We start from the raw sequence: 25272 nt of genomic DNA on the forward strand, positions 1-25272 counted from the left end.
AGGTATACCAGTGGTGTTCAAGGATCTTCGAAACGGCTCTGTGTGTCTGCAGGAGCCGCATCTCCAGTGGCTTTGGCATCAGCATAACCTTCACCAGTTTCCTGAATCTTCTGCACCTTGTTCAGTTTCAGATTTTACTGTGCCTCAGTTTGTATTGTATTTCATCTGTTAACGACAGACCCACAGCCTAGTGCTCTTAACATCACTCTTCAAATACGCCAGAGGTGCTCCTGCTCCTGTTGTGTGTGCTGTTTTCTCTGCCTGGAGCACAGTCCTGCAGACGTTTGTGGCTCACTGCAGTCAGAGCCCTCCTCCTCTCACCCCAGTTCTTTCACCCTGCTTCCTGTTTCTTCATAGCACTTAGCACTGCTTGACATTAAGCAATGTGTTTATTTCTTATTATGTGTATCTCCCAGGAACATGACCGCTTCCCCAGGGCAGGGGCTTTGTTTCTGTACCTCTGTGGCCTCAGGACCCAGAGCAGTAATGGTGACACAGCATGGGTGCTCAGTAACTGTTGAATTAGTGAATCTGTCAAATGGGGAGAGGTATTTGAGAAGGGTCAGTTCATTCGGGGATGTACTCATCAGCTCATACTGCCATAACAAGATACGAAGGACTGGGGAAGTTTAAATAACATGAGTCTATTTTCTCACAGTTCTGGAGGCTTGAAGTCACAGGTCCAGGTCCAGCAGGGTGGGTTTTTGGTGAGACTTATCTCCCTGGCTTGCAGGCAGCCAGCCACCTTCTCCCTGTGTCCTTGCACAGTAGAGAGACAGTGAGCAAGCCCTTGCTGGTGTCCTTCTTACCAGGGCACTGATCCATCACAAAGCCCCCATGCCCATGACCTCCCCTAATCTTAATTACCCCTCACAGGCCTGTCTCCTAATACCATCCCATTGGGGATTTGGGCTTCAACGTACAAGTTTTACGGAGGACACGTTAAGTCCTTGATAGGAGCTACTTTCTAATGAGGGCACATTAGATTCTCTTGTCGTAACTAGGGCAGCCTTGTAATGGTTGCCTGGCCAGTCCTGTGGTGTTTGGGGGCGTGGGGATTCTCCCCGACTCTGTCCCAGGGAGACAGCGCCCTCTGCTGTACTTTTCCTGCTCCACTCATCTCCTTTTGGCCAATTCCACCTTTACGTTTAGTTGTTATTTCAGCCAGTGTCCCGGGCACACCCTCTTTGCTTGCAGGAGCATGAGTCGTCAAGGTCCACAGGACCAAGACAGTTCTTAAAAAAGATAGCTGGAGTGGAAAAGGGAAAGCTCTTTTTACACTAAAACCCTGTATAGATCACTCCACAGATTCCTTAATTGTGAAGGAAAGAAAGTGTACATTTGCAACAGTGAAATTTGGTTCAGCACACCACTTTTACCTCATAAACAGGCAGACAACCCGGCATCACTGAGACAGTATAAGCAGTTTTGTCCAAAAGGTTTAACTTGAGTCTAGTCATGAGGAAATAGATAAATTTAAATTGTGGTACATTCTGTAAAATACCTAGATGGATTTTTTTTTTTAATTTTAAAATTTAATTTAGAGAGTGCATGTGTGTGAGTCAAGAGGGAAAGAGAGAGAATCTTTTTTAAAAAATATTTATTAATTTTTGAGAGAGAGACAGAGAGAGAATCCTAAGCAAGCTCCATGCTCAGTGCAGAGCCTGACATGGGGCTGGATCTCATGAACGGTGAGATCATGACTTGAGGTGAAATCAAGAGTCGGATGCTCAACCAGTTGAGCCACCCAGGCGCCTCGTTTTATCTGGATGTAATCTTAAAAAATGCTGGGATCATGAAAGATCAAATATAGGAAGGTCCTAGATAAAGTAGACCAGAGACAGGGCCACTAAATAACAGTATGTGATCAGGATTGAAATCTATATTTAAAAACAACTATAAAGGACATTTTGAGGACAATGGGAGAAATTTGAATTGGACTGTATTAAAGAATATTCCATGTTATTCAAGTGGTAATGGTATTGTTCTGTAGGAGAAAGTCCTTGTACTTAGAAGAAACATACTGAGGTGTTAGGGATGAGGGTCATGTTGTTGGCAACTGATTTTGAAATGGCTTAGAAAGTGGATTTGGAAGTAGATGGAGAGAGAAGATAAAGTACACATGGCAGTATCCTAAGAACTGATGAATCTAAAAAAACAAAATGAAGAGAACTGATCAGTCTAGGTGAAGGACACTTGGGTGTTTGTTCTGTTCTTTTAACTGTGTTCTTGGTTTGGAATTTTGCAAAGTGAAACGTTGGAGTAAAAGATAACTGAATGGAGACTCAAGAAAAGTGAAAGGCCTGGCTGCTCGCGCAGACTGGCCCTGTGCCCTCACTCCTCTTGACCCATTCTCCAGCTCCAAGGCCTCTCTCCACGTGCTCATGCCCCATTTCTGCTTGTAGGCCCCTTTTCTGCTTCCCCACAGGCCTCCTCTGGCTCAGACACTCTTCTTGTAATGGCTGTGCTTTGGCAGTACTCTTGGCCAACTTGGCCTCCGGTCCAGAATCCTGAGGGACACTGAACCTGTCCGCCAGCCAGGGCTCTAGGCTGCCAGCTAGCCAGTGTGGGGGCTGCCAAGTGCCTGCCTGTACAGCACTCAGCTGTGGAGTGGAGCTGTGGGTGAAGTTCATGGCCAGCCCTGCATAGAAGCGGTGGGCTAGGGCAGACGGGAGAGCAGATGTTCCCAAATGAGTCTGGTACAGTTGGCAGTCATAAATCTGTACCCTCCCTTTTCTGATTGTAAATGATCATGAAAAATACTGGGAAGGCAGTGGTAAAAGAGCATGGGCTGGAGTCAAGACTGGCTGAGTTCAAATCCCAACACTTACAGTGTGTCATAAATAAATGACATTACCTCTCTGTGCCTCAGTGTACTCATGGGTAGAATGGAATTAATAATGGGGTGCTGAGGATGAAATGAAATCTGAAAGTGAAAGCATGATTATTAGCACTTAAAACGTATTCACTGCTTTCATTACTCCTAAAAGCTTTCGGAGAAAATGAACATAACCCTACATTTTCCTTCCTGTTTTTGCCTTTAATATTGGGACTATAAAATCTGTACTTAAAAAAAAAACACATAATTTTATTTTGTTTTTCCTCCCATTTAACGTTAATATCATACTTTCTTACACCATTATGTTTCTTTGAAACATGAACTCAAGAGCTGTGAGGGGTTTCATCGGGCGGATATTTTGCTGCTTTTCCCTGACAGCTTTAGAAGAGGAGCACCCCCAAGACATGAAGGCCGTGCCCCGCCCCGAGGTAGGGATGGCTTTCCTGGTCCTGAAGACTTTGGTCCAGAGGAGAATTTTGATCCTTCTGATGAATCGGCCCGAGGAAGAGATCTCCGAGGTCGAGGTCGGGGTACCCCGCGAGGTGAGTGTGTGCTGAGGATGCTGGGCTTGGCAAGGATGGGCTGGAGAGTTTGCCGCTAGGGACACACCTGAAATGGTCTGTGAGTGTGCTGTTGTGTTGTTCCCATGTGTAGGAGGAAGGAAGGGTTTGCTCCCCACTCCTGATGAGTTCCCTCGCTTTGAAGGAGGACGGAAACCAGACTCCTGGGATGGAAATAGAGAGCCAGGTAAGGAAGGAGAGCTGCTGTGGCTTCTGGTGATCCGAGCCCAGCCGCTCATAGAGTGCGGTCTGGGGACTTCTGGGGGCCCACCAGGTCCATTTTCTTTACTGTTTATTTATTTTGAGAGAGAGAGAGAGAGATAGAGACCAAGTGGGGGGAGGGGCAGAGAGAGAGGGAGACAGAGGATCCCAAGCAGGCTCCTCACTGTCAGTACAGAGCCAGATGCGGGGCTCAGACTCACAAACCATGAGATCATGACCCGAGCCAAAACCAAGAGTCGGACGCTTAACCAACTGAGTCCACCAGGTGCCCCCAGGTCCTCTCTTTTCTAACTCACATCTCCATGGGAAGATGGATTGTCTTCAGATCCTTGAGGCAGCAGCATTTTATTGCAGTAGATTGAGTGCAGAAACGGCTGGGAGAATCCACCTTTCTTCTTCTGAGCCTGATGTCAGAGGGGTTTGTCTAAATAGAAAACATTACCATTCTTTCCACGAAGTGGCTTTGTTTTCAGAAAATATAGTTAAATGCATTAAAGTTTTCTCAGCTTTAATTGCTAGTATGGCAAATTTTATGAAATATAAGTCTCATAAATTAAATCTCAGTAATTTTTAAGAGTGTAAAGACATCCTGAGACTAAAAAGTCTGAGAACCACTTTTCTGGACGCTGCCTGTCTCTTATTTTAAGAGGTACGTTGATTTCTGATCTTGACCTTTTTTTATGTACTCGTGATGTGGCCTAGGTGGGTGTTCAGCATACCTTTCTTGCATGAATGAACATTGGTTCTCAAGTTGGTACTAAATAGTATGATTTCCACCTGCTTTCGGTCACACTAGAAGATTGTCAGATGCTTAGCCTTGTGTCTCCCGTTTCAGGGCCAGGTCATGAACATTTCCGTGATGCTCCGCGCCCTGATCATCCCCCTCACGACGGTCATTCCCCAGCTAGCAGAGAACGTTCCTCTTCTCTGCAGGGCATGGACATGGCATCCCTGCCACCCCGAAAGCGCCCCTGGCACGACGGGCCGGGGACCTCGGAGCACAGAGAAATGGAAGCCCCGGGGGGTCCGTCTGAGGATCGAGGAGGCAAAGGTCAGTGGAGGCCAGTGATCAACAGTGGTGGGAGCTCTGTCAAGAAGGCTGCGGGGCCACAGGCCAGCCCCATCCCCGTGTTCCTGTTCTATCCGTTCTGGGCAGGATACCCAGGGTCCTTCCTCCATTCTCCTCTCCAGTTCTTGGGCTGTATAAAGGCACATGTCCCCAAATGTGCTACAGATACAGCTTGTTGGGGCTCACACCAACAGTCTGAGCCCTCACTCTGTGACTGCAGGCTCATCCTCTGCATTAGCCTCCTTCACTTGCTTCCGAGAGTCCCCTCCCTGGTTCCTTCAGGCTTCCACTCCTGCTGTTCGTTAGGGTACCCCAGAGCAGGGTGTCTCGTGCTCTCATTGGCACATGTGTTGTCTGCTTCTGGCTGCTCCCGGCCCTCCAGGCTTTCCTTGGTGGCAGGAACAATGGTCTTCTCCCAGCTTCTGTGTTTCCCAGGTCTGGAAGGAACTGCTGATGCTCAGAGTCACAAAGACTTTGAGGAATATGGTCCAGAAGGGGTGTTTTCAGGGGCAGTAGATTACTTCTACAGCGTGAAACTTGGGAACTTTATTTTGGACGTAGCACTTTTAGCCAGGAACAGTAGCCACCATGTGGTCTCAGATTAGGCTGGGCCACTGCATATGTGGTAGTTTGGAGGCTGCTAGAAAGCAAGCCCAGTTAACCTGCCTCATATTTACAGTCTCTTCATTACAAAGTTGTGCTTTTTGTTTTTGGTGGTTCTTCTCAAAGCAAAACCCTCAGAAGCTACTTCATGTCACTGGTAGGTCTCCCTACCTAAGCACACATTTTTTTGCTGGTCAGTACGGGCACTTAGGACACCTGTGGGTCCCGAGCCAAGGCCATAGGGCTAGTGTGGAAATGACTTCCAAACGACATCTTCTCTGCCCAGTCACCTTCAGGTGGGTCTGGGCTACACTTTGTAGGAAAAGAAGCCAACATTTCCCCTTTGGCTAGCTTTCCTAACCTCCTTGTTCACATTCCATTCAAAATTTTGAGACAAAAAAGAGTTGCCTGGGTGGCTTGGTTGGTTAAGCGTCTGACTTCAGCTCAGATCATGATCTCACAGTTCATGGTTAAGCCCCACATTGGGCTCTGTGCTGACAGATCAGAGCCTGGAGTCTGCTTTGGTTTCTGTCTCCCTCTCTTTCTGCCTCTCTCCTGCTTGTACTCTCTCTCTCTCTCTCAAAAACAAAACAAAAAAAAACATTAAAAATTAAAAAAACATTAAGACAAAATAAAGTTGGCAGTTGTTTTCTGATAGTACATTATGGGATATATGACCAAATTCAGCTCATGAGAAAAAAAATTTTTTTAAGTCAGAATTTTAATATACCTAAAAGGTTTTTGTGTCCAAGTCTGGAACAGATAAAACTATCCCTGGGAGAGGGGGCGCCTGGGTGGCTCAGTTGGTTAAGTGTCTTACTTTGGGTCAGGTCATGATCTCAGGGTTTGTGGTTCAAGCCTTGTGTCAGGCTCTGTGCTGACAGCTCAGAGCCTGGAGCCTGCTTGGGATTTTGTGTCTCCCTCTCTCTGCCCCTCCCCCACTCATGCTCTGTCTCTCAAAAATAAACATTGAAAAAAATTTAAACAAAAAAAACCTATCCCTGGGAGAAATAATTCTGAAAGCTGAGTTTTCTTTTTCCTTTTTTTAATTGCTTATTTTTAAAGAAATACTTTTACTATTTAAAAGAAAACAAAAATGCCACAGCTGTGGGATAATGATAACACATTGTAATTAACATCAACAGTTTGTATTTTTTAGTTGCTTCCAAAGTTCTTAGTTGCCTTTCAAGTCTCCCCAGAACAGAATAACCCCTGGTGGCACAAGAGAGTGAAGATACACTTGCTAGAGACGTGGCCCAGCGTGGTCTGTGGCTCTCAGAGGTGCTCCGTGTTTACCTTGGGTTTCCTGTCCTGTCCATCACACAGCCTCGGGGAGCATGTGTGGTTACTGAGGAACACAGCCCCAAGCTGGGTGGGATTGCGACAGTGGTGACCAGAGGGTGGAGGCACGACTTCTAACCCTCCAAGTGCCACTGCTCATGTCCTCAGAACTCTGTTTTAAAGACCCAGAGTGTTCCTTCCACTATCACCATTAAGAGTTTGCACCAGGACTTAGATTAACAGTCTCTGATATAAAAAAGTAACATGTGAAATCAATTTGTTTTCTTTCAGGCCGAGGGGGCCCAGGACCTTCCCAGAGAGTGCCAAAATCTGGGCGCTCCAGCTCCTTGGATGGGGATCACCACGACGGCTACCACAGAGATGAACCTTTTGGGGGCCCTCCGGGCAGCGGTACTCCTTCCAGAGGGGGCCGTAGCAGCAGTAACTGGGGTAGAGGGAGTAACATGAACTCTGGCCCGCCACGGCGAGGAGCTTCAAGGGGTGGTGGAAGGGGTCGGTAGAAGTTGGGGCTGAGTATCCCAAGGCCTCTCTGGACAGTATTTAAGAACTTCTTGTGGACTTACCAAGAGAAACAAAAGGAAGCCTGCACCATGTAGCCCTGAACTTTTTCTGGGGCAGCTGAAGCCCAGGAGCCCCTAATGAGGTCGAGATGAAGACTGCTGCTGGCGACCCAGAGTGGCCGGCCTCGTTCTGTCCTGTCCACCCTCACTGCCCTGACTCCCACTGTTTGTGAAGAGAAAAGCTGGAATCTTTTTTTTTTTTTTTAGGTGTCACGCGACATGGAGCCTCCACAAATTTAAGTTCATGTCCAATTGGAAATGTTTCTATATGTACAGTTTGTCAGAGAAAAACATTAAGTTGTTTTTGTATGAATACAGAATGTGATTTATGCAAGAAATAACAGAAAACTAGTTGTGAAATGCTTGCCTTAAGGAACCCTTCGTTCCCACCGCACCCAGGCTGCTGAGGGGTGTATAGTTACAGCTTGTATCTGTGAGCACACTTGATGGGTACCTCTAAGCCGTCGAAGTTAACTTTATCTGTGAACTTTGTCTTAAATCCTCCTCTACCTATTCTGTCACACTTATTTTTGTAAGAGTGAGAAATACTTTGAAACTATAACACAGTCTGATGTGGATCCAAAGCCTTAGCTACCCACCAGCTCTGGCAGGTGGAAAATTCTACTCCAAAGAAAAAAAATCTTCTGGCTGTGCAAGTAGGGGTTTGCCCTTGGGTGCATCTCCTGGTAATCACACTTAGACTTGAATTCTCTTGTTCCTGATGCGAGGAACCTGATGTAAGCCAGAAATTAACTACATGTACCCTTCTGATTACTGTACATCATGTCACAAATTGTTTAAGGAATAGACCAAATATCTCCTAAACAATTTTGCAAAACTTTCTCTCCTACCAGTGTTTAAGGCAGGGGATAGTTCTAGCTTAAAGCCAGGAAGTTCTCATCCCCAACAAACTCCTTTAGTTTTAAATAAATGTTAACATTTGGCCCGGTTTGGATTGGAAGCAAAAGTTCAGTTTTGATAACCCCATATTTTCTCTACACACACTTTGTTTTTTATAAGAAAACTATTACTCAAAGGATATTCCCGTGGCCGCCCTAACATCTTATTACTTTGCCAGCTTCAATTTGGTACTGGAGACCAGCTGACCTGGCCAGTTCATTGATGCTGGGAGTCTCAGCGTTTGCCTAGACAGGGATGCTGGCACAGGTGGACAGATAACAAACCCCTCTTAATTGGTTCCCTATCAATGTAAAACATAGCAAAAGGTATGTTATTTCTGCACACACACTGCTCTTCAGGGTGCTAGAACCTAGAGACTACAAGTGAATAATTTTCACTTTGTTTTGAAATATAAGGACGTTTACCAGCATGTCAGTGTAAACACACGATTAGGAGGCTCCAGAATGCTTCAAGTTTGTGGGACGTTCTTTATTTGTCCTCCACTGGCACAGCTTAAGAAGTTGTAATCAAATTCCGATAAACTAAAATGGGATCCAGGGACCAAACCCATATTGAGAGGCTTTTTCTGAGATTCATGTGCTAAGATCTTTACCATCGTAACATTTTAGGCTTCAGCTTTAAACAATACAGTACCTCAGCAAACATAACCACATCACATTTTGAGAAAGAATTCCTTTAAAAAAAACTGCAATCTTTACACTGTAATTTACTGAATACTTAGGAACTTTTAGAACATTACTACCAAGTACATACAAGGTATTGTGCTTTGAATTTTATAAACGCTACATTTTCGGTGTTTGAATTCTTGAGAAAATGCTGGGAAAACAATTAAAAAAAACCATAACAGCATCAACATAAAAATGGGCTAAACACTGTCAGATCTTCAGCTGTGCAAATTCTAGAGAAATTGAGAACTACGACAGAGATTTAACTAGGGGATAGAAGGAGCAGCCAATGGCACAAGTTTTTTCCAATTACAAAAAAAAGTCCGTCTAAAAACATGTGCTTTTACTACAAACACCCTCTTGTTTGTTCCTCTTGAGGTAGGTAAGTAGCCCTGTTTACTGAAAGGGGAACAAGGCAGTAATTCTTAGAGAATACTGGGGTGCAGAGCCCCCATGAAGTTGGGGCAGGGATTAGGACACTGATCAGGATCTAGGAATATAAATATTGAGCAAAAGGAGGCAATGCTCTATTGCTGCCTGACACACCTGTTTAGGCAAAGTGGAATCCAGCCCCAGAAAATAATTATTTTCAAACTGTGCAATCCAGTGCACAGAAAAGTAGTTCTCCACCTTAGCTGAACAAGGGAATCATCTGGAGAGCTCTAAAAAAATTACTGAGGCCTGGGTTCCCCGCCGCCCCTCTCCAGATTCTGGCTGAATTGATCTGGTTCTTCAAGTAATTTTGATGTGAACTGAGACCCACTGATAAAGAATTTGAAAATCCTAAGTACATTTACTTTCTAGTTAATATAGAGCTACTAACAAAACATGTTTTCTGGACTCATCAGAATACTGAGTCCGAACTTTTTGGCAATACATTAGGGTATGCAATGAAGTCAAAGACAAGAGTAAATGCTGAACCTAAGAGGCAACGTGTCAGATATGAAAAGCATCTTACACTGCATTAGAATCAGCCTACAAAATATAAATTGCACTTTAAAAAGCAGGTAGTAAAACTAGGAATGATAAATTAGGACTTGTAGAAATCCACGATTTCCGTCAAATACAGAACTTTGCATGTAGAAGTCTCTTGTCTGGCAGGAGTCCCCAACCCAGTTCTGCCCAGGGACCTCTCATAGCATCATCGACAGGTCATGCTTGGGGCATTTACTTTTTGGTCCATCGCTTTCATGTCTAATACAAAACCAATTTTTCTTCAATTTTATAAGGCACCATATTTACAATTTCACTGAAAAAAAAAAAAAAAGAAAAGAAAAACCGAGGTAAACGGTCTTAACTAAAGTACTTAAATAAAAACCTGGTGGCTAAATTTAGTGTTTAATTTGATCCCTTAAGAATCCACTCATTGAATGAGGAAGAATAAATTTTCGAGAGCCAAAGAAAAGGGTATTGTAGCTAAGCTACTACAATCTACCACTGGATTTCTGAAACGACAAAAGGTAGAAGTCTGAGAAAAGTCACAAGGGCAGCTAATTAAAACTGAAGAGCCATTCATTTTTTACTGCGCTCAATCTAAGACCACGGTTAACGCAAAAGCAATTTACCGTGAGTGTTTCACAGCAGTACTCTCACCAAGCCAACCACAACATCCCGATTTCATAGCACATGCAACAGTAAGGCGGAAGACGCTGAAACCGAAAAGCTTCCGAGGCGGCTCAAGTCTCAGTTTTAGAACAGCTGCTCAAAGGTGACAGGTTCGGTGGCACAACAACGGAGCAGCCTCTACCCAGCGCGATCTGGAAGACGGCGGGCGCAGTCCTTGGCTCCGTCCGCGCCGCGCCAGGGACCGGCTCCCGGTGGTCTTCCGACGTCGCGTCGCGGGACCGGGCTCCGCGTCGCCTCCGTACAGGACCTCCGTCCGCCCTTGCTCGACAGCACGGGCCCCGGGGCTTCTCACACCGGCAGCGCCTTGGCGAGGCCGGCTCCCGGGCCCAGGCGCCCGATCGCTAGCCGCAGCGCGGTGACCGCACCTCGGGGCAAGAGACCGAATAGCACGGACAGCAGAGCGGCCACCTGCACGCAGGCGCCTAGCGCCGTGAACAACGTACTGCGCAGCCCGAGCGCCGCGTACAGCGTGGCGCCCAGTGCGGCCACATAGAGCAGCGCTGGCCGCGACGGCGTCTCCTCGCCGCGCAGCAGGCGCCCGCACGCCGCGCCGCCCCGCAATAGCGTGCCGCCAGCTAGCGCCAGCGCAGAGCCCAGGGACCAGAGCAGTGCGAACTTGCGGGCGCGCAGCAGCAGCACGGGCGCGTAGAGCGTGGCCAGGCCGAAGCAGAGCGCGGCCAGCAGCAGGCACACGCCGCACGCCACCAGCCGCTGCGCGCGCGTCACGCTGGGAAAGCACGCTGAGGTCACTGCCGCCGTTGGCTCCGCGGGGCTCCGCGCCCACGTCCAGCGTAGACCCGCGCGGCCCAGCCACGCCCCCGCCGGCCCGTCCCCCGCCGCGGGCTCCTCCGCCTTTTCCGCAGCGAGCAGCGGCTCCGCGGCCGCCAGCCCGCCGGCTTTCCCCTGCGCCAAGTACTCCTGCAACTGGCGATGGAGGTCCGCCATTTTGGCCGGAGCGGCCGCGAGAGGGGAAGACTGGCGCCGACTTCCGGTTTTTCTCGGTCGCTGACGGAAGCGGCTCGTCTCCAGATGGCTGTTGGTCGGCCCCGGCGGGGGGGCGGGGCCTGCAGCTTGCGTGAAAGGGGCGGGGCCGCCCCTCTGCAGACTTCTGTCTGGGTTAGCAGCGGCCCAGGCTAACTGTTCCAGGTGGGAGCTGTTAACTGTCTGGATTATGTCCTGTCATTAAAAGTTAGTTGTGGGGCGGGGTGGGTTGTGGCTATAAAAGGATACACGAGGGACCCTTGGGGTGGCGATGGAACAGTTCTGTATCTTGAGCTTATGGGTATCAGTACCGTGCTGTAGTTTTGCAAGATGTTGCCATTGGGAGAATCTCCGTATTACTTAACACTGTATGCTAATCTGCAGTTCTTCATAAATTAATTTTTAAGAAAGCTTAGAGCTCAGGACTTACGTGGTTTCTTTGGGAAAGCTTCCGGAATTGATAAATGAAGAGTTACCCCCCGCCCCACCCCCCCACCTACTTGCTTATCTTCTGTTCCCCATTTCATCAGAGGCTTCTTGACTCCTTCAAGACCTATGTGCAAGACTTGTTGGTCCCCCTGCCTTATATTTTTGGTTCACCTTTTTGTGCTCCTGGCGTCTTTGGGTCCCGGTCTCCTGATTTATGGGCAGATCAGTGATAAGCTTGCCCATACTTCAGTCAATTCCTAGATCTGTTCTGAGGTGGCTCCCAGGGATCCTGCTCTTCCTCAGAGCCTGTCTGGGGTTACTCACAAAGGTCACACCCAGCAGGTCTCCTCCATGGTTTCTGTGCTCTCTTGTTTCCACCTGGCTAATTCCTGCTCCTGGACGTTCAGATCTAGCCACACCTGCAACTGCCTACGGCTGACATTCTCACCTTTCCCAGTTGTGAAAGTTTATTTGTTTAAGGCTGTGCCAGCAACTCAAGCACAGGGTCTCTTTTGTCTCCCTTTTTCTAGGACTTGAAAGGCTGCTGCAAATGCACAAAGCTGTCAATTCTGGTGTAGTAAAGGTGCTTGAGAGGGATCTGGCCTGAAGCCATCGACTGAAACACCTATTTTGCTAGACTTCATAAATAGCTCCTGCAAACTTAAATATGATGATATGGAAGTCCTTTTGTAATGTAAAGGACAGTACCGGTAAGTTGTACAGCAGTCTGTTGTTGGGCAGGCCTTTGGCTTGCTTGCCCCAGAAGACCATTCGTACCCTACACTCCTTTGTACCGGGGATGAGAGGCAGTGCCTACCTCTATAGCTGTTCCCAGTAATCCTCTGTCACCTGGCTTCAGAGGCACTGATGCAGAGAAGCCGGGGTATTTTCTTTTGGCTGCACTACAGCTCCCCTCATCACCTTGGTACTAGCTTCCCCACAGTGACAGAACATGACGCTAGCTAATGGACAGGTAATGCTCTTTCCTCCTCTACCCTAGGAAGAGGCAGGTGTTCATGGCTTTCTGCTGGTGTCATCTCTGGCTTCTCAGCCTTTCTGTTACTTGTGTAACCGTTGTCCCCATTAAATTCTCTTTAATATTTTCTGTCTGATTGCATCCTGATATACATTATTCTTTCTCAACATACATTATGATTTGTTACCTCAACCTAAAGTGGTAAACTGAGGCAAGCTTGAATTATCAGAATTGAATTTATTTGGGAAAAGCAGAGGAATTACAGTTTGGGGAATGCAGACTTTAGCAAGCTACAGGTGACTCCCACTAAGTATTTGGGGTGTGGTGGGCTGTATTTATGGGCAAGGAGTGCAAAGATGGGGGAATCCAGCCAGAGTCCAAATGGTAAGTTCATTGGTTCCCAGATGGGGAGAGAGCCTTGATGGATGTTCCTTGGTCAGGAGATAAATTTCTGTCTTCTGTAAACTGAGGATTTAGAGGAAATCAGCTTTTCAGTTCTTAAGTTTTGTTTTCCTGAGAGCACGTCCATTTCCTGTCCTCTGGTTTCATTTTAGATTGAAATTCTTCTGCACTTGGTAATAATGGTGATCATCTTGGATCACTAACCATGAGCAAAACCATTAGGATGGCTACTATGAAATAAAAACAAAACACTGGGGCACCTGAGTGGCTCAGTCAGTTGAGTGTTCAACTCTTGATTTCAGCTCAGGTCATGATCTCATGATTATAAGATCGTCTCAGGTCATGATCTCATGGTTATAAGATAGAGCCCCATGTCAGGTCTAGATGAGTGTGGAGGAGCCTGCTTGACATTCTCTCTCTGCCCTTCTCCCACTTGTGGATGCACACACACTCTCTCAAAATAAATAAATAAACATTCAAAAAACACACCGAAAATAACAAGTGTTGGCCAGGATGTGAGCAATTGTAACATGCACTGTTGGTAGGAATAGAAGGTGGTACGGCTGCTATGGAAAACAGTATGGTGCTTCCTCAAAAAATTAAAAATAGAATTACTATGTGATCCAATATTCTACTTATGGGTATATACCCAAAAGAATTGAAAGCAGGGTCTTGAGATACTTGTACATCCGTGTTAATAGTAGCATTATTAACAATAGCAACCTAGTGTCCATCCAAGATGAGTGGATAAGCAAAATGTAGTGTATACAGACAATGAAATACTATTCAGTGTGTAAAAGGAAAGAAATTCTAACACATACTATTACATGGATGAACCTTGAGAAAATCGTGCTAGGTGAAATAGGACAGTCACAAAGTGGCCAGTACTGTAATATTCCACTTCTATGAAGTGGTCAGATTGATAGAGACAGAAAGAATAGTGGTCCACAAATGACTTTTTCCTAATCATTTATGCAGCTATGAGGTGCAGAAGACAGTTTACTCAGATTAGGGGAAACTGGAATACCAGGAAGTTAAATAACCTGCCTACCCACCCCCCCCACCCCCCCCACCCCCCCCACCCCCAGCCAAAAGTTGGTGGTAGAGCAGGGCTGTAAGTTCTGGTTTCCTAATGCACAAGGCGATCTTCCTTAGGATCGAATTGCATGAAAGCTGACAATATGTTCAGGTTTGGTTCCTGCACTGATAGAAGGACATAATGAAACCATCCCTGGATACCACCTGCCCTCCAGCTACTGCAGCAAAATTCATTTAAAGAATCTGTCAACCCCACATCTCCACTTAGCCCTGTTCTTCCTTGAACCCTCTTCATCCCACTATGTCAGCCAAATCGTTCATAACAAGGTCACCAGACATTTCTGTTGCCAAGTACAGTAAAATTCACAGCATTGGAGATGGGGGTGTCCAGCAGTCTCTTTTGATGGCTGCTCTTCCCTTCCCACTGTAGTTGGATCCCAGCTCCCATGACCCAGAGGGGAAAGGGGGTTGAAGCAAGCCTTTTATTTTACTGAGGATTTTCAACTTGACCTAAGGAAGCAGAACCCACTCCCCAAATCCAATCTCTACCTCAAGGGAGACATCCCTAGAGCCAGGCAGTTCCAGGTGTTACCCACGCTCCTTTGCGGTGTTTCCAGAGTGGCATCTCCCTTCCTTCCCTGTCTGCAGTGGCCCATTCCTGCTCAGTAATGTCCTCCTGCACCCGCCCAGGCCTCCCCCTGAAATGCCCAGTTCACTCTTCCTTCAGCACAGCGATGTGCTGGCACCCACCTTCTCTGTGCAAAAGTGAAGTCTACTCATTTCTTTTCTTTTTAATTTTTTTTTATGTTTTTACTTTAATTTTGAGAAAGAGAGTGTAAGCAGGGGAGGGACAGAGAGAGAGGGAGACACAGAATCTAAAGCAGGCTCCAGGCTCTGAACTATCAGCACAGAGCCTGACATGGGGCTCAAACCCACGAATCACGAGATCATGACCTGAGCCGAAGTCGGATGCTTAACTAACTGAGCCATCCAGGCGCCCCATCTTTTTAATTTTTTTTATGTTTATTTTTGAGAGAGAGAGAGAGAGGCAGAGCATGAGCAAGGGAAGGGAAAGAGAGAGAGGGAGACACAGAATCCGAAGCAGGCTCCAGGCTCTGAGCTGTGAACACAGGGCCTGATGTGGGGCTCGAACTCACTAACTCTGAGGTCATGACCTGAGCCAATGTCCAACAGTTAACCGACTGAGCCACCCAGGGGCCCTTCTACTCATTTCTTCTTGTGCCTAACATTCTTCAATAGCCCCTCTGCTTCTAAAAATTGAATTTCAGATTCCCTATCTGGCATTCTAGGCCTGCCCCTTTAGACCCCAGCAGCTCTCACCCTGCTCTGAGGGGCTCTTTCTGGGGCCATTGGGCCCCAGCAGCTGGGTGACTCCTCTGGCTTTGCTAATGCAGGCCCTGCCCCTGGGCTGACCCTCTCCTTTCCTGAGGCCCCTTGCCTCTGGGTCACCCCTTCATGATCCACACAGCACAGTGGTCTCCTGTGCGCTGACTGTGACACCTCCAAGGCCTTGAGGAATTTCCTTTTTCATTTACTAAAAGCAATACCTAACTGCTTACATACTTGTGATCTTCTCAAGTCTTATTTCTTTGCATCCCTCCTTCTTGGCCCCCAACACTCTGCCCTGGTTTTGTTGGATTTTCTTGTTAATCTTGAGTTGGGTAAGCATCACGCTTTGCGACACAGAAGACTGCATTGCATAGAGGGCTCCACAGGGTCACCGGGCTGCACCATCACCTCCAGATCGCCTGACCCTGCTCACCTTCCCCAGGAGGGGTGGCAAAGGACTTACCGATCAGATGACTCCTGTCCATCCTGATGGCTGGCTTTGGGGGGGGCAGCAGAGCCTGTAGACACCTGCTGTCCTGTAGACCTTTTGCTGTCATTGCAGAAATGCTCTGGACCTGTGCTGTCCAGGTTCGTAGCCACTAAGCACATGTAGCTCTGGGTGCCTGGAAGGTTGCTCGTGAGACTGAAGAACTGAACTTTTTAATTTTAATTCATTATTTATGATATTATGATTTACACATAGGACCTAAGTAATATATAAAATATATTACTTCATAATGTATTTCAATTCATATATAATTATATAAATCCAGTCATGTTTATAGTAGCCACACGTGGCCAGTGGCTGCTGTATTGGACAGTGCAGTGTGGAGCATACTGGAAATGGGGTATTTTGGTGATCATCATGACTGGGGGCTGCTACTGGCTTTGGTGGGCATTGGTGAAAGGCAGAGTGTGTGGCTGGGACAGCTTGTTCCCCCACAAGAGGGCTGTAGCTGAATGTCCCATGTGAGGGCACCATGCACCCTGCTGCCTGCCCCAGCAGAGGGGCTGCCTGAACAGGGACCTTCCCCTGGGTTGTCTCCTTCAGCTTCAGCGGGAAACCAAGGAGATGGGCCACCTCACACAGGAGCTGGCTCACAGCAAAACTGGAGGCCCCGTGACAGGATTTCTCACTGTTTAGCAAGGCTTTGTGGTGGTTGGCTTGCTTAACCTGAGGGCGCCCCTGCTGTTGCCTATGGGGGGTCTGCCCTTGTGCACCAGCGCCCTTGTGGGTGGACCTGGGGGCAGAGAAGCAGGCACTGCCTACTTCCAAAGGAGGACTCAGGGGAAACACACAAGCTAAACTGAGGGTGCCTTTCTATGGGCCAGACAGTGAACATAGCTGATCTTGTGTGCTGAACTTGGAGTTTTTAAAAGTACACATTGTCGGGGTGCCTGGGTGGCTCAGTCAGTTGAGCATCTGACTCTTGATTTTGGCTCAAGTCATAATCTCATGGTAGGTGAGATTGAGCCCTGCGTCGGGCCCTGCACTGACTGTGCCGGAACCTGCTTGGGATTCTCTCTCTGCTTGGGATTCTCCCTCTCTCTCTGCCCCCCAACCCCTGCCCCACTCACTCTCTCTTCCTCTCTCAAAATAAGTAAATAAACTTAAAAAAAATACACACTATCTTCTTCTTTTGCAATATTATTAAAATTTTTTCTCAAAAACTTCTACATTTACATTTTTTATATATGGCAAATCTGTACAAAATTCATCTGTTTATCTACAAAATAGTATATGAGAATGTCTTTTTCTCTAAAACATCACCAATACTAAGCATTATCATTCTTTTAAGTTTTGACAATGTGAGATTCATTCAAAAAATATTTTATAAGAGCCTACTATAGTGCAGTCTCTATTCTAAGGTTTGAGAATTAGCAATCATTATACAAACAATCTCTACCTTCAAGGAACTTGCATTCTAGTAGAGAAAAGCTGATAATAAATAGAAAATATGTGTTATGATATTAGATAATACATATAGTATGTTTGAAGTTGGTGTTGCTATGAAGGAAAAATGAAACAGGAAATAGGCAATAGGGAGTATGGTGTTAGTGATGGGACTTTTCCACTAAAAATGGTATCCCACACACATCTTTATGTACATTGCTTTTATTGTTTATTAGGCCCATATGTTTATTGGGCCTTTCTTCATTTTTCAAAATTACTGAAATAAAATTCACATACAATGTTCTATTAGTCTCAGGTGTACAACATACTGATTTAACAGTTTCTGTTTTGTTCTGTTTTTTTTTTGAGAGAGAGAGGGTGCAAGTGAGTGAGGGTCAGAGAGAGAAGGAGAGAGAGTGAGAAAGAAGTGGAGCTCAACCTAGGGCTCGTGTTTTACCTGAAGCGGGGCTCAAGCTCACCCAGTGCAGGACTAGAACTCATGAACTGCAAGATCACGACCTGAGCTGAAGTCAGGTCCTTAATGACTGAGCCCCCCCAAGCACCCGACTTGACAGTCTGTCCATCATGCAGTGCTCGCCATGGTAAGGGTGGTCACCGTCTGTCACCGTACAATGCTATCACAAAATTATTGACTATATTCCCTATGTTGTGCTGTTCATCTCCATCACTTACTGATTTTATAACTGAAAGTTTGTACCTTTTAATCCCTTTTATTTATTTCACCTGTCCCCTCATCCACCTCCCCTCCTGCAACCATCAGTTTGTTCTCTGTATTTCAAGAGTCTGTGTGTTGGTTGCTTGGTTGGTTTTCTTTTCTAGATTCCACATGTAAGTGAAATCATATGCTATTTGTTTTTCTGGCTTATTTCACTTAGCATAATACCCTCTGGGTCCATCCAGGAGTTGCAAATGGCAAGATTTCATACTTTTTTATGGCTGAATAGTATTCTACTAGTATCTACATACTAGTATGTATAGTATTCATACTATATATATATGTGTGCATATATGTATACATATATACATATACATACACACTATTCTTTATCTGTTCATCTGTTGCTGGAGACTTGGGTTGCTTCCACATTGTGGCTATTGTAAATAATCCTGCAGTAAACACAGGGGTGCATATATCTTATCAAATTAGTGGTTTTGTTTTCTTTGGGTAGACACTCATTCATGGAATTACTGGATCACATGGTATTTCTAATTTTAAGTTTTTGAGGAACCTCCATACTGTTTTCCACAGCAGTTGCAACCAATTTACATTTCCCCCAACGGTGCACAGAAGCTTCCTTTTCTCCACATTCTTGCCAACATTTGTTATTTCTTGATCTCTTTTTTTGATACTAGCCATTCTGACATGTGTGAAGTGATAGCTCGTGGTGGTTTTGATTTGTATTTCCCTGCTGCTTAGTGATATTGAGCATCTTTTCATGTGTCTGTTGGCCATATGTATGTCTCCTTTGGAAAAATGTCTATTCAGGTCCTCTGTCCATTTTTTAATCAGATTTTTTTTTTGGTGTTTAAGTTCTTTACATATTTTGAATACTAACCTCTTATAAGATAGACAATTTACAAATATCTTCTCCCATTCAGTAGGTTGCCTTTTCATTTTGCTGATTGTTTCCTTCACTGTGAGAAAGCTTTTTATTTTGGTATAGTTCAGTAGTTTATTTTTCCTTTTGTTTTTTTTTTCGTTTGAGGAGACATAGCCATAAATATGTTGTTAAGGCCGATGTCCAAGAGATTACTGCCTCTGTTTTCTTTTAAGAGCTTTATGGTCTCACATTTTAATCTTTAATCCATTTTTTAAGTTTATTTATTTTGAGAGAGAGAGAGAGCAAGGTGAGGGTGGGGGAGGTGGTGGGGGACAGAGAGATAGGGAGAGAGAGAATCCCAAGCAAGATCCCACTGTCAGTGCAGAGCCCGACCTGGGGCTCAAACTCACGAACCGTGAGACCATGACCTAGCCAAAATCAAGAGTTGGACACATAACCAACTGAGCCATACAGGTGCCCCTGTCTTTAATCCATTTCAAATTTATTTTTGTGTATGGTGCAAAAAAGTGGTCCGGTTTTGTTGTTTTGCATGTAGCTCTCCAGTTTTCCCAGCACCATTTATTGAAAAGACTAACTTTACCCTGTTGTATAGTCTTGCCTCCTTTGTCATAGATTACTTGACCATGTAAGTGTGGGTTTATTTCTGGTCTCTAATCTGTTCCATTGATCTATGTGTCTGTTTTTTTCCAGTACCATACTGTTTTGATTACTATAACTTTGTAGTGTAAGTTGAAATCTGGGATTGTAATACCTCCAACTTTATCTTTCTCAGGATTGCTTTGCTATTTGGGGTCTTTTGTGGTTCCATACACATTATAGACTGTTTGTTCTAGTTCTGTGAAAAATGCTGTTGGTATTTTGGTAGGGATTGCATTGGATCTGTATATTGCTTTGGGCATTATGGACATTTTATTTTAATGTTTATTTTATTTATTTATTTTTAAAAATTTATTTAATTTAATCTTTTTTTAATGTTTTATTCATTTTTGAGAGACAGAGAGACAGAGACAGAATGTAAGCTGGGGAGGGGCAGAGAGAGAGGGAGATACAGATTCCGAAACAGGCTCCAGGCTCTGAGCTGTTAGCACAGAGCCCGACGTGGGGCTTGAACTCATGAACTGTGAGATCATGACCTGAGATGAAGTTGGACACTTAACCAACTGAGCCACCCAGGTGCCCCTAATAGTATTTGTTCTTCTAATCTATGAACATGGAATGTCTTCCCATATGTGAAGGTGTTTGTCATCTTCAATCTCTTTCATTAGTGTCTTATATGTTTTCAGAGTACAGGTCTTTCACATATTTGTTTAAATTTACTCCCAGGTATTTTATTCTTCCTTTCCCCCTTCCCTTCCTCCTTCCCTTCCCCCTTCTCTTCCCTTCCCCCTTCCCTTCCCTTCCCTTCCCTCTTCCCTTCCCCCTTCCCTTCCCTTCCCTTCCCTTCCCTTCCCTTCCCTCTTCCCTTCCCCCTTCCCTTCCCTTCCCCCTTCCCTTCCCTTCCCTTCCCTTCCCTTCCCTTCCCTTCCCCCTTCCCTTCCCTTCCCTTCCCTTCCCTTCCCTTCCCTTCCCTTCCCTTCCCTTCCCTTCCCTTCCCCTCCCTTCCCTTCCCCTTCCCCCTCCCCCTCCCCTTCCCTGGTATTTTATTCTTTTGGGTATAATTGTAAATAGTAGTTATTTTCTTAATTTCTCTTTCTGCTACTTCATTATGAGAGTATAGAAATTCAATAGATTTCTCTATATTAATTTTGTGTTCTACAACCTTACTGAATTTGTTTATCAGTTCTAATAGTTTTCTGGTGGAGTCTTTAGAGTTTTCTGTATATAGTATCTTATCATCAACAAATAGAGACAATTTTACTTCCTCTTTGCTAATTTGGATGCCTTGTATTTGTTTTTTATGTCTGATTGCTGCAGCTAGTCTACATTTTACATTTTTTAAAAATCTAAAACTGTTACTGTTTTAGCATTTAACATTTTATTCTAACGTAACTAAAATTTATATTATTTAAAAGATCTTTTAAAATGGATTTTTGTCTTAAAAATGGAGGACTTGCTTTCTCAGTTCACAGTTGCACTGTCTACACCTAAAGAAGCTGGAAAAGATGAAACTGATATATCAGAGTTTTCTGACTCATGAAAGAGAGGGATCAACTCCATAGAACTGGGTAAATTCTACAAGAGCTAAAGATATAAAGCTGACCTCGATGTGTATCACATTGAACTTTATCTGCACCCTGTGCTTCTGGAAGGCGGTGACAATTGAGAAATTCTCCACAACTTCACCTTCTGGTAAAAGACTCCCCCCTGTCTTCACATATTCTGAGACAGGGCTCACCTCCACCACTCTTCCCTCATGACCCTTTGCCTAGCTCTATAAAACCCCAGACTCCTTCCTTTTTGAGATATTGTTCTTTAATGAACATTCTCCCTAGTGCAATATTCCGAGTAAAACCATTCGTTAATTGTTGGTACATTTTATTTTTGACAGTTTTGATGCATGATTTGTATAGGAGCAAGCTTGTGGTGGGATCCCTGTTTACCCCACCCACATGATGAGCCTCTCTGTTCTTGGCTGGTGATTTGAGACCAGAGGTGTGTCTGACTTCTGGTCCTGCACTCTGGATTCATGTCTGTCAGTAGCATGGCAAGGATTCTGTTTTGATTCTTTTTGAGTAGTCACTTGATTTCTGGACCTGACTTCTTTTGGCTTCATGGTCTATAACCATTTAGGTTCTAGAGATCTTGTCTTTGTTGGGTAAAAGATGACAGCAAATCTTGTCTGTTACCGTTTTCTGTTTGTCTACGTTGAGCTGAAATCAGTTAAGGATTCAAACCCATTGGGAAGAGAACAGCTCTTGATATGGAGCAGTGAATTCTGTTAACCTGTGTTTACTGTTGACCAGGGCTGAAATTTTAGAATTAGAGCTATAATAAACAATCTGTCTATGTCTATCTGTACATTGATGGTTGTCTCTGTAGTTCAGAAAGGCTTTACTTCTTATTGTGAGTGTGGGGTTTTTCTACTTCTGGATGGTATTGCCAAATTAGATTATAAAATCACCTAAATTAAAGGAGCTCTATTCTGATTAGCTTAGAGATAATTAATCACCTTATATAAATGGAATATTGTTAAAATTTCCAGAAGTTAAGGAACCCGAAATTTTAATGCTTTCAAAGAGCAAAAAGAAAGAAATATATAGAAATTAATTCAGAAATAGTTTAAGAACAAGTTCACACTAGGCCAATGAGACTATTTTTTTAATTAATTTATTTATTTTGAGAGAGAGCAGGGGAGGGTCAGAGAGATAGGGTGAGAAAGAATTCCCCTTCCCACCCCACATTTGGGGCTTGATCTCACAAACGAACTGTGAGATCATGACCTGAGTTGAAATCAAAAGTCGGATACTTAACTGACTGAGCCACCCAGGAGCCCCAGATGAGACTAGTTTAATATTTTTAAACTTAGTTTAATATTTTTGGTTTAATAAAAGCAGCTATGTAGTCTCTGAGCATTAGGTATAATATAAGCTTATTTTTTTTTAGTTTTTTTAAGATTTTGTTTATTTATGAGAGAGAGAGAGAGAGAGAGAGAGAGAGAGAGACAGCATGAGTGGGGGAGGGGAAGAGAGAGGGAGACCCAGAACCCGAAGGAGGCTCCAGGCTCTGAGCTGTCAGCACAAAATCCGACGCGGGGCTTGAACTCACAAACCGGGAGATCATGACCTGAGCCGAAGTCGGATGCCTAACTGACTGAGCCACCCAGACACCCCATAAGCTTATATTTTTATTCTATTTAGGTATATTTTTCTTGAGTTTATGCATATCTTGGGATCAAATAAGCTAGCATTATTTATACTACCTGTTTAAGATTATGAAACATATGTGTTTGGATTTAACCAAGTCAGATTATTATTCTGACAAACTTTATTTCAATGGTAATTATGTTTCCTGGGTATGTCCACTTGAAGATAATTGCCAAGATGTTTGTGTAATTTAAACCCTTGGAGTTATACTACACTGAGTTAATTAATGGCTGTTCACTAGATAGATACCTGGGTCATCTCCAAGTAAGTCATCACATTGCCTTTGGTTTTATAATGATAAATGAAAAACATTAAAATTCTCTAATCAAACAAGGTATGCAAAGATGTACAAAATTTTTTTAAATTTATTTTTATTTTGTGTGTATGTGTGTGTGTGAGAGAGAGATAGACAGAGACAGAGACAGAGAGACAGAGAGAATAAGTGGGGGAGGGGCAGAGAGAGCGTGGGGGGGAGAGAATCCTTTCATGCTGTCAGTGCAGAGCCCTGATTGTGACCTGAACTGAAATAGGAGTTGGACACTTAACTGACCAAGCCACTCAGGTGCCCCAGTATGCAAGGGTTTTTATGGTGTTCTTTTTTTGTTAAACAGTGAGAGCAAAATAAGTTATCGGAATATAGAGATAGGAGCTGAACGAGCATGCTACTAATGGAGAAAGGGGGGCATTTTCACAGATTTTTTTTCATTTTCACAGTATTTTTCCCCATCCCATCTCCATTTGATACTGATCCAAACATGCCACTGACCATTTAGTTAAAAAAAATTGCAGGATGCTTGTGCACACTTTATGTACAGCAAATGAGTAGGGAGAGGGAATGTGAACAAATAGAGAAAACTGTACTGTGGTGGTCAGGACATGGTGGGACCAAATTGTGCCTTTCTCATTGAGAATGTCTTCTTGGTCTGGAGGAACAGAGTTCTGGAGTAAGCTAGCAAGTTCCCTTTGTAGTAGACACCTTGGTCTGCTGCTAGAACACTTCACCTGTGTCTTCATCCTCCCATCTCCAGCTGTGTGGGGGTGTGGATTTCACTGATTGGCTGCCCATCAAATCGGAATCTGATCTGCCTCACTGACAAACCCGGTCATTCACAGTAGGCTTTCGTCAGTTTACTAAGTGGTGTGTATGCCTCTTAATCTTACGCTGCACCACAGAACCATCCTGCCCCGCCACCTTCAAAATAATATGATCTTGTTCTCAGTTTTGATTCCTTGGGCTTTGCATTGGCCATGGTGAGTGCTGGCATCTCCTCAGCTGCTGATTCTCAAAAGAGGTACCAGGTCTGCACCGAAGGAGCACCCCAAAAAGCTTTTAAAAGTACAATGTGAGGGTTTTTTTTTTAATTTTTTAAATTTTTATATATTTTTGACAGTGAGAGAGACAGAGTGTGAGCAGGGGAGGCAAGAGAGAGAGACGGAGACACAGAATCTGAAGCAGGCTCCAGGCTCTGAGCTGTCAGCACAGAGCCCGATGTGGGGCTTGAGCTCACGAGCTGTTAGATCATGACCTGAGCCAAAGTTGGACGCTTAACCGACTGAGCCCCCAGGCTCCTGAGGTTTCTTATGAAAACTTGAAGCACAGCAAACTCAGGAAGGCCTGTGGTAAATGACCATTCTTGCTGCCCCTGTGAAAGTAACCATGTCAAATCTAATGAGACCAGCCTTATTTTGTAATCAAGACTAATGTCACTTTGAGATTATTTTTTAATCAGAAGTGAGGAGATGAAGGAAAACATTATTTCAGTAGAAAACTATGTGCACAGTTCATAGTGCATTCTTCCAGGTATTCAGATTCAAGCCTTGTTCATTGTCTCTGAGCTACTTTGCACCTTCTGTAAATTGCAGGTAACTGATGGAGATAAAACTCTCTCTTGTCTGGTAGAGATTTAGTTGACCTCCTAGACAGTGTGGAAGAATTGGTTCTGATACCTACCTGCACTTTGGACAGGATCCTGCTACCTTTCCCAAATTGTCAATCCTTACTAAATTTTCACTTCCATGGCCACAACTCTCCCAATGAATATTTCTAGTTTTTCTCACTCCCACCCGGCTTGGCATCACCAAGATTAAAGCTTGATCACCCAGATCCCTTTTGGGTCTCTAGGTCGTCTGGCCATTTCCCCAGGATCTGGAGAAGCCCTGCAAGCTGAAGCCTGGTGACTTGTTATAAACCTGGAAGGACTGCTCACAGCAGCAGACCCTTCATGACCTGGATTTCCCTGGACAAGGGTAGTGTGGGAGCTTTCAGAAACTCAGGAAGCAGTGCTGCTGCGTAACAAAGATTTTCCTCCACCAACTTCTTGGAATTTACTGGACTAGATTGTTTCAAGGTTCAACTCCTGGTACTTTATTTACAAAAAGCTTTCGTATTAACATTTCCCTTTCCCAGTTAGGCATCCTTCTTTTAAGATGTCTGATCTCCAGGATCCTG

At 44.7% G+C, this 25272-nt stretch overlaps 2 protein-coding genes across 8 annotated transcripts in view; one reads left to right on the forward strand and one right to left on the reverse strand.

Moving 5' to 3' along the window:
- Nucleotides 1–21978, forward strand: part of WDR33 (WD repeat domain 33) — a 124535-nt gene extending 102557 nt beyond the window's left edge. For 3 of the 7 annotated variants that reach the window (XM_086718305.1, XM_086718303.1, XM_086718308.1), the window contains 6 exons: nt 3218–3381; nt 3494–3586; nt 4457–4672; nt 6866–11513; nt 12308–12487; nt 21083–21978. In XM_086718305.1, the coding sequence (XP_086574431.1) occupies nt 3218–3381; nt 3494–3586; nt 4457–4672; nt 6866–7042 (650 nt within the window). In that variant the 3' untranslated portion in view covers nt 7043–11513; nt 12308–12487; nt 21083–21978. Of the gene's footprint in view, nt 1–3217; nt 3382–3493; nt 3587–4456; nt 4673–6865; nt 11556–12307; nt 12488–21082 lie in introns of all 7 variants that reach the window. The other 4 variants (XM_086718306.1, XM_086718307.1, XM_086718304.1 and 1 more) reach the window with 3 other exon arrangements.
- Nucleotides 8524–11360, reverse strand: SFT2D3 (SFT2 domain containing 3). The gene has a single exon (XM_086718316.1). The coding sequence runs from the start codon at nt 11310–11312 to the stop codon at nt 10656–10658; it is 657 nt and encodes a 218-aa protein (XP_086574442.1). The 5' UTR covers nt 11313–11360; the 3' UTR covers nt 8524–10655.
- Nucleotides 21979–25272: the final 3294 nt, after the last annotated feature.

Source organism: Puma concolor, chromosome C1 (assembly GCF_028749965.1).
Source record: "Puma concolor isolate L17-30 chromosome C1, mPumCon1.1.hap2, whole genome shotgun sequence".
In the NCBI taxonomy this organism is placed as follows: domain Eukaryota; kingdom Metazoa; phylum Chordata; class Mammalia; order Carnivora; family Felidae; genus Puma; species Puma concolor.

Bases quoted from the DNA above. Each gene is read 5' to 3' on its own strand.
- SFT2D3 (XM_086718316.1), bottom strand. From the start codon at position 11,312: ATGGCGGACCTCCATCGCCAGTTGCAGGAGTACTTGGCGCAGGGGAAA.